At 34.1% G+C, this 9996-nt stretch overlaps 2 protein-coding genes across 2 annotated transcripts; one reads left to right on the top strand and one right to left on the bottom strand.

Moving 5' to 3' along the window:
• The first annotated feature begins 2942 nt into the window (after positions 1 to 2942).
• LOC140973974 (protein NUCLEAR FUSION DEFECTIVE 4-like) lies at positions 2943 to 5025 on the top strand. The gene has a single exon (XM_073437150.1). It carries the CDS (start codon positions 3036 to 3038, stop codon positions 4812 to 4814), a length of 1779 nt encoding a protein of 592 aa, XP_073293251.1. The 5' UTR covers positions 2943 to 3035; the 3' UTR covers positions 4815 to 5025.
• A 2639-nt stretch (positions 5026 to 7664) lies between these two features.
• Positions 7665 to 9719, bottom strand: LOC140973973 (protein NUCLEAR FUSION DEFECTIVE 4). Its single transcript, XM_073437148.1, has one exon. It carries the CDS (start codon positions 9572 to 9574, stop codon positions 7772 to 7774), a length of 1803 nt encoding a protein of 600 aa, XP_073293249.1. The 5' UTR covers positions 9575 to 9719; the 3' UTR covers positions 7665 to 7771.
• Between the last annotated feature and the right edge of the window lie 277 nt (positions 9720 to 9996).

Here is a 9996-nt window from a genome sequence, read left to right as displayed (position 1 = left end):
ATTCCAAACATTTACACAATTTCGTGTGGATTAACACTACATGGGTATATATATATATATATATAAAATGTATGACTTAAAATTTTACTGTTGCATTATTACTATTAGATATAATTTTTAGTAAAACGACATATCAACTCTCATGGTTTTGGCCCAAATTAAAAGAAATTTTAGACCTATTTTTCGCTATTAACGTATAAATAAATCAAATAGCATAACACCATAAAAGAGCACGATATCCCCAAACTAAATGATATATATGGTGTTTGATTTTCCTTTTGATGGTAAACACACTTATATTTATACCCATTTTGTTAGTATTTCAAGATAGTTTTGATACCCAAATTAATTGATTTAGGCATAGTTTGGTACACATGATAGGATAAACATATGATATATAATTTAAGGATAAATAAGATGTATGATATTATATTTAATGTTTGGTATGATTTCAATAAGAGTGATTAAATTTATATAGTAGATTGTAATGATAAAATTAACCTTATCATAATAAATTTTATAATTTCAAAGTTGTTGCTAAAGTTCATATTTCTTATCTGTTCATGCGCCGACAGTGCTCGCATGATTTATTTATTTTTACCTAATTTTATATATTATATAATATGATAATTGAGCATTTGATTTTGTAAGTCACGTCAAATATCAATTGTTGAGGTAAATTGAGTGATACTAATAATTTTATTGAGATTTATAAAAATCATTTATATAATTATCTCGAGTTCATTTATATAATTATCATATTATATTATATATATAAATAAATAAAAATATTTATTTGATGGGGCGGTGAAATGAGAAAACGATAGGGTTTATGATTTTTATATATTGAAGGCAATTAAGTCATTTGTTGTGTTTTTTATCATTGAATTAAAATTATCACATATCATAAAAGGGATATTTTATCCTAGTATAAAATTATTTATCACGGGCCCGTGATATTATCATGGGCTTTCTAAAAAGGTACCAAACTTAGGATAAGGAGGATTATTTATCAATTCATCTCTTATTTTTACCAAACTATACCTTACATGACAACTTGAGTTAACCAGAAAGAACCTTACGTAACACGGTATCCCAATTTGGCAAAAATGTAGGTTTCTCTAAAAATTTATGCAATTACTCACACCTCATTTTTACTTTTTTTTTCCCCTTATTTTTGATTTTTTTTTTTTAAAATAGACGAACATGGTGTATGTGTGTGATTTGTTGTATTTGTTTATAAATAGTGTTTGATGTGTTTAATTTTTAATAATTCATACAAACAAATCTTATTTGAGCAAAGTGTATCACGATTTCGTCACCATTCGAACAATCGAACCACCCTCCAACACATTTTCTTCGTTAAATAAAATTTTCACATGGTTCAATTTCGTTGATGTATAGATTCGTCTTATCATCATTTAAGTAAAAAAATAGCGCATGATTTAAATAACCAAGTGGAACAGTATTGCGTCTCGTTCCGAAGATGCTCCTCATATGCTTAATAAATTAAATTTGTAATTTTATTCATGTAGTTGGCTTGTTTTGAATTTTTTGTCTTTGTCTTTTTTGGTCCGAAGTCATTAAATCAACCTAATACTGTTTACTTGACACTGATATTTTTCAACGTGACTAATGTTAAATCTACCTAAAAAGAAATATAAGTTTTTCCTCCCATTGTAAAATTAATATTGAGTGTCGTTTTGCTTTAAATTTTACTCAAATAGATTTTAATGTGTATAATGTATGATTTATTTCATCAATGAACCACAAGGAGAGCAACAATGTCAAATCAAGAATATTTGATGAGGTTAGTAACTTCCACAAGTAAAAAAATCAAAACTTAAAAAATTCAAACTACTAGATGAAATGGAACTTCAACAAATTACATAACTAAAATACTAAACAAGTCAATTTACAAAATTTTCCCTTAAATCACAAGTATTAATTTTATTTATTTTTTTGTAAAGCACGATATGGTGTCTGATTGATGTAATATTATTTTAAAAAATAAATAATATGGTTATTTTGCATTTTTGAAATTGAAACTTCAAATATTAATTCTTAGTAACCAAATGCAGTTTGCTAAAATAATATAAATAGAAGCTACAAGGTTCATAATAATTAAAAAGTAAAAATTTCAAATTACGAAAGTCATATTACATATAAAATATAAATTTACTTCTTTTTTTTACATTTAACGGACAAACATGTAAATATATTGAAAATCACCCAAACATATTTTATTATTTATTTATACTAGTTTAAATATATCAACAAATTCACAAAATAAAGTTAGTGGTAAAAAAAATAAGACTTTCACAAGTTCTATTTTTTGGTCATGAAAAAATTACATAAAAACGTAATAATTTAACATGTACACAACGTGTGTACCTCCGCTACTACTACTGGTATTTATCATCGGTAAAGCGAAATCAAAATCAAAATAAAAAATGTATAATAATTAATGAGGTCTCTTATGATAATCTCACAAATCTTTATTCGTGAGATAATTAAGTCATTCATATCTATATTTACAACAAAAAGTATTATATCTTTATTCGTGAGATAAGTAATTCATATATATATTTACAATAAAAAGTATTATTTTTTTATGAGTGACTCAAATAGAAGATTTCTCTCATAAAATTTACCAAGACGTCTCACAAGAATTTTTTGTGATAATTAATATATGTGTGTCGATTAGGTAGTAATTAATATTTGTAATCGATAAATCAAAATTTTCTAGTCTTTCAAGGAACTTTAAAAGCTTCCCATAAAAGAAAAAGAAAATAAAACTATCCGAAGTTTTGTAAAACAAGAATCATAGTTTGAATCCACAAAATCTGATAATCAGATTCAGTCCTATCGAATAATAACAGTATATATCTTATCCCGCGAAGTAAAGTTGTTCAATGATTCAGTCTTCCAAAAACTCGAAACTCATTCGATTCATCATTATATAATCAATCACATATCCATAAATTCAAACCACTTCAATCACAACCACCGCACACCGTAAACACAGCAAGAGAATGGCGGCTCCACGCAACTCTACACCATGCGGCGGGCCGCTATGCCGATTCACGGTCCAGTTCCTCATCGGCCGATGGTTCATGATGTTCGCCTCGTTCTTGATCATGGCGGGAGCCGGTGCAACCTATCTTTTTGGTGTTTACTCGAAAGTGATCAAATCCACTCTCGGCTACGATCAAACGACGCTTAATTACTTGGGGACATTCAAGGATATTGGAGCTAACGTAGGAGTTTTGTCAGGGCTTATTGCGGAGGTTACACCGACATGGTTTGTTCTGTTGATTGGATCTGTCATGAATTTTGCAGGCTATTTTCTGATATGGCTGGCTGTGTGCCAGAAGATGCGGAAACCCTCGGTTTGGATGATGTGTGCCTTCATCTGCATCGGGGCGAATTCGCAGAATTTCGCGAATACAGGTTCGCTTGTTACTTGTGTTAAGAACTTCCCGGAGAGTAGAGGGATGATGTTAGGGTTGATGAAGGGTTTTGTTGGGCTGAGTGGTGCAGTTTTTACTCAACTTTATTTGGCAATTTATGGGAATGATGCAAAATCTTTGATTCTTTTGATTGGGTGGCTACCAGCTTTGATCTCTTTGATGTTTATATTTAATATTAGAGCCATGAAAATTTCTAGGCATCCAAACGAAGTTAAGGTTTTGTACGAGTATCTTTATATTTCTGTTTTCTTGGCTTTGGTTCTCATGGGATTAACGATTGCACAAAAGTATGTCACGTTCTCACATGGTGCATCTATTGCTAGTGCAAGTTTTGTGAGTTTCTTGCTTTTTCTTCCTTGCATTATTGCTGTCAGAGAAGAGTTGGCCACTTGGAGATTAAGGAAAAGAGAAGCACAACAAACCCCTAAAATTATTATTGAGCAGCCCCCATTGAAAACTGAGGCAAAGATTGTATCAGAGATAGAGGAAGTTCTAGAAAACTCGAAAAATACCGGGGGCGTAGCCGAAGAAATCAATGACCCACCTTGTTGTTCGAATATATGCCAAAAGCCGAAGAGAGGCGAAGACTACACTATACTTCAAGCCCTTTTGAGTGTCGATATGCTGATTCTTTTTGTGGCTACTTTCTGTGGGCTAGGCTGCAGTTTAACCGCAGTTGATAATCTAGGCCAAATCGGCGAATCTTTAGGGTATCCGACACACATTATAAGCACATTTGTTTCTCTAGTGAGTATATGGAACTACTTTGGAAGGGTTTTCTCCGGATTCGTATCCGAAAACATTCTATTGAAATATAAAACTCCAAGAGTACTTATGATGACAGTCTCCCTCGTTCTGCCAAGCATCGGTGATCTCTTCATCGCGTTTCCCTTCCCTGGTTCGGTCTACGTTGCTTCGCTATTGATTGGATTCTCATATGGTATGCAGTTAACCCTACTGTTCATCATCATATCCGAGCTTTTTGGATTGAAGTACTACTCAACTTTGTTCAACTGCGGGCAGTTGGCTAGCCCTATTGGATCATATGTACTCAATGTGCTGATTGTGGGCAAACTCTATGATCAAGAGGCATTGAAGCAGCTGGCAAGTAAAGGGATGACTCGATCGATGGTGCACGAGTTAACGTGCCTCGGGCCTCAATGTTACCGGAAGTCGTTCTTGATTCTAGCTTGCGTCAATCTGTTTGGTGCGTTCGTGTCGCTTATCTTGGTCATGAGGACTTGGAGATACTACAAGACTGACATTTACAAGAGGTTTAGAGAGGAGATGGAAGCTAATGAAAGGGAACTGCAAATGGCTAACAATGTTGCACAACATTGAAGCACAAGAAGATGATAGTCAGTCCTCTTATTATATATACATTTTGTTAGTATTTTTTTAGGCATTCAAGTAGACTTTGCATTATATATCCTTTGGTCTTTTCTTTTCAAGTAAGAATTTAATTTTTTTTCCTGGGTTTCTATTTTTCAAGTTATATTACATGCTACCTTGTTATTTTCTGATGCTACATCATTACTCCGACGAAATAGATTATGGTTTAAAATTTCGAGGCCAATTTTTTTTTAATTAAGTTTCTATATACATCATTTTATTATTATTTTATTTGCCTCCAAAAACAGTCATCAGGGCTGATACTAATAAGGTTGTAAACTTTTGAACCAATTCTACAAAACTGAGAAACATATCTGCCGAGTGCCGATTCAATTTTTTTCACTTAATATCTGGAAAATGAATTTATTAATAAATGTTTGCTAGTATATATTAGTATATATTAAAGAAAATTCTTAAAAAGTTCAGTATAGGGATCCCAACTAGAACTCAAACAAATCGAATTAGCTCGATAATTTTTCTAGCTGATTCTGAAATTGGAATAGGATTCAAACCAGGCTTGAGTTAGATTTTTTGAGCGAACCCAATTTTTTTTATTCGATAGCTTGCAAGATTTAGTATATTCATTATATATACATATTTCTAAATCTTATTTATCCTTTTAAAGCATTCCGGACTACGCCTCTCTTGGAATTTTGCAACTTATATCTCCCTTTCCCTTCATATCCCGACTTCCTATCTCTTTAAAATAATATGTTCCATGCTTGTTCCTCCATATATACTCTTTTTTGTACACACTGGCACGATTTTCATCCGAGTTCAAGCTCAAAATAATCATATATTCGAGTTTCAAATCGAGTTTAAATATACTTTGGATCGATCAAAGCTTGAACTCGAGCCTCAATTTTTTTGAAATATTCGACTCGATTTTGATTGTTTGCATATCTATTCCTAACACCATCCCCATACCTAACAGACCATCCATGATTTAGCTAGCTAGTATCATCATTATAATTAATTTTTTTGTGTTTTTAATTGGCATAGAATTTTTTTTAATTAAGATTCGAAATTTAAAACACTTTTTAAAGAAGATTCTGATTCTTGATGCGTAAAATTATGATATATTTACTGATTTGTCCTTTTTATTTGCGATAAAATTGAAGTCGGCCAAATATACGCAGTATATATTGTATTTGGTTGACTTCACATATATTCTTTCGCATTTAAAAAATATCACTTTTGGGAAATTTATATTCTAAATTATTTTGATAAAAGCAATAAAATTTATTTTAAAATATAAAATATATATTACATGAATTTATTAAATAATTATTATTGTGCTAACTTCGCTGACAGGATGAGGCAAATTGCACAAACACGTGCCAAAAAAATCTAAGCACAATGACTACTACGTCTTAAATGCTACCGTCCGGTCCGGTCACCTACAGTTCGACCAAACGAGCAAAGCGGTCACGTCCTGAAGTCCAACTTATACGGGTATGGTCCGATGACCAATTCAACTTATATCAAAAATCCAACTTCTCGAATTCGAGATTCAATTATAATATATTTTCTTTACCTTATGTATATATATAATATTCAAAATAGAGTATTTTCTTTAATTATTGTCGGATCAAATTTTGATAATATGTATAGTCAAAAAAGAATATTATTGCAATAAATTAGTTTCTTTTAGATTTTTAATTTTTTTTTTCAATCCTGATATAATATCACATACGTATGTAATATCTGGTTCTATGTGAACATTGAACAACCATCGGCATCATGTCTGAAATCCAATTTTAGTTATTGCAGGATCTAATTTTGAGTGGCAACTTAAGCCAATTTGGCACGTCAAATATATTACTGTAAATAACTTTTTAAAAAATGTATATTTATCTCACCTGTTTTGAATGGTAAACAATTTAATTGTTTTTTTTTTTCAATTTTATCGAAATAATGATATAATTAAAAAAAAAAAGACTATATCACCGAAAATTTCTAATGTCACATATCGCTGACATGTTTGTCATTACTCTGACGAAAAAATACTAAAAAAAAACACGCTAATACTGTGAAATGGTTGTTGATAACTGGTCCAAAATGAAAAACTAATTTGAATTTCGTTTTTGTAAAAAAAAAGTAAAAAATTTATACTCTTGTTATGAATGATTCGATCTTTATTTCGTCCGATTGGTCAAAATAATATCCCTGGAATTCTTCTCAAATAATAATAATAATAATTAAATAAATAAAAACCTCGAATAATTTGGCTCACATCACAAAGTCTCTTGTCGGACAAAATCTGATAGTTGTCCATCGACTTTGCCGTAGTATTAAAATAGCGGGCATTTGATGATAGAAGGAGTGTCGGTACACAGCAATTGGAAAGGAATCAAAGGATCCCATATATTTAAATAATTCTGATTATATTTTTTAAAAATATAAATATAATTTTTAAGAAAAATGACTGGAAATGTGACATTAAATGTTGCACATCGTGATCATTCATTAATCTTCATCATGGCTTTCACATCAAAGAGTTCTTAGTTGGCATATTAATTAATTTTTATTTTTATAATTCCTAATTTATATCTTTTTATTGAGAGGTGGAATTATTCAAGAATTAAAATTTTACTTTTCAAACCAAATTAAAGTTATTATTTGATACACAAAAAGATTGGTCTTTTAAAAATGTGATTAGCATTTAACCAAACTTTGCATAATCGACCTTTACCTTAAATGACGAGCTAGCCATAATATTTTACCAAACTAAAAAGAAATATTTTATCATGCAAAATTATATAAAATTATAATATATATATAATTCCTACAAGAAAATTTAAAAGAAGTGTCACATATCTTATACAACAATACCTATCTCAATAATAATACGTAGTTTTGATTTTCCTTTTTCTAAATCATACATAAAACCAGTTGATCCCGATTCATTTAGAAGTCCGAGCATGGCCGTTTCCGGCAGCCACAACCGCCATTTCCTCCTCCTCGGCCGCCGCGGCCCTCTCCCCCTCCTCCCGGAACTTCTTATAAATATCACTCTGATAAAATTTTCTCGTCCTAAACACCAAGATAAGTGAAATCATGGCCCCGAAAACAGTCGCCACGGTTATTATAACAAAAGACAGCTTGAAGCACTCCACCCCGACACAATCAAGGTCCTCCCCCTTCTGCCGGACCCGGCCCGAGGCTCTCAGCTGCTTCTCAGCCTCCTTATCATACAAATGGCCTGCAACCCTCACGTTCAACAGATACGAACCGATCGGGCTCGCAACGGAACCGAAATTGTACAGAGTGGAGTAGTATTTGAGCCCGAAAAGCTCCGATATTATGGCGAAAAGCAGCGGCCATTGAGCGCCGAAACAGAAGCCTATGATCACTGATGCAAAGTAGAGGCCATTTGGGACAGCGAAAGCTATCAATAAATGGCCGATGCATGAGATCAAGAGTATCAAAGTGAGTATCAAGGGCCTTGGAAACTTGAACTTTTTCAAGAAATGTTCCGAGCCGAAACCTGCGACAACTCTTCCAAGATAATTCCATATACTCACGAGTGAAACGAATGTGCTTATACTCTTATCCGGGTACCCTAATGAAGCCCCGATCTGTCCCAAGTTATCTATCGCCGTTAAAGTTCCTCCAACTCCGCAGATTGTAGCCAAGAACAAAATCAGCATGTCCAGGCTGAAAAGGGCCTGTAAAATAGTGTAATCTTCGCCTCTTTCCGGTGGGCCGAATATGCTTTTATGATTCCAACAAGAGATTTTTTCTTGGTTTTCAGCCGGTGGCTGCGGTGGTGGGGATGGTGGAGGGGCGGTTGTCGCCGCCACCGCTGCCGGTTCTGTGGTGATCTTTAGCTCGGAAAGGTTGTCCAAACGTTGTTTCTTCCTCCTCCAAAGATTAATCTCTTCTTTCACAACGATAGCCATCGGCAGGAATAGCAAACCAACAACCACGGCTGCACTTGCTCCAAACTCCCCTCGTCTAAAGTTGAATTGCTTTTGTAGTATGATAGCCACCATTATAAATCCAGCCAGACCAAGTGATACGTACAAGAAATTGTAGAAAACCTTTAGCTCATGAGCCTGCCGAACCACCTTCAGTATCCTTATCGTTCGAAGAAACACAATCGATATCACGGCGGGGAGCCACCCGATCAGGAGAATGAGAGATTTAGTGTCGTTCTTATATATTGCATGAAATATCTGAGTTATGATCGCGCCGCTCAACCCCACGAATCCCTTCAGAAGCCCGAGAACCGCACCACGGCTCTCCGGGAAGTTCTTCACGCACGTGACCAGCGCCCCGGTGTTGGCGAACGACTGCGAGTTCGCCCCGATGCATATGTAGAGACACATGTGCCAAACTTTGGGATTGGATATCTTCTTGGTGACGGCTAACCACATCATGAAATAGCCGAAGAAGTTAAGCACCGCCCCCAAGGACAGCACGACCCACGGCGGCGTGACCTCGTTGATCAGGCCGGAGAGGACCCCGACGTTGGCGCCGAGATCCTTGAAGAAACTGAGGAGGTTGAGGGTTGTTTGGTCGTATCCTAGAGAACTCTTGAGTTGCTTGGAGTACAGACCAAACATGTACGTGGCACCGGCCGCCGACATGATGAGCGTGGTGGCAAAGACCATGAACCACCGTCCTTTGATGACTAATAAGGTGAAGGACCCCATGCTCGGCCTCTCGCCACCAACGCCGCCGTTGGCCGCTGCGAACACCATGTTAACTTTCTTTGGCTTGTGTCCTTTGTGAGAGGAAAAAAAAACTCCTAAAGATACGTGTTTTATATATGTTGTCACAATATCAGTTTTTTTGGAAGGTTTGGTTGAAAATGTACGAGTTTCAAGATTGTATGAACTTATGGATTTATAGAATGTGGGGTATATATACACAGGGTTTCAGTCCAATTTGTTGGGATTTTAACAGAAAAAAAATATATTTATAAAAAATTTATATAATTTTTAAAATTTAATTTCGAGGGTATGATTTTATTAACAATTATTGGGGTCGGTCCTTTGATTACATCATGAAGCTAGAAAAGTGATGGGGGATGGATAGTAAGAAGACTTTGCAGTTGACTACAGTGCAAGAGTGGTTCAAAAAATAGGGGAATTGAAAGTGAAAGAATAGTAGAATTACACAA

This window comes from Primulina huaijiensis, chromosome 3 (genome assembly GCF_012295235.1).
Source record: "Primulina huaijiensis isolate GDHJ02 chromosome 3, ASM1229523v2, whole genome shotgun sequence".
Taxonomy (NCBI): domain Eukaryota; kingdom Viridiplantae; phylum Streptophyta; class Magnoliopsida; order Lamiales; family Gesneriaceae; genus Primulina; species Primulina huaijiensis.
This window is presented reverse-complemented; position numbering and strand designations above follow the sequence as displayed.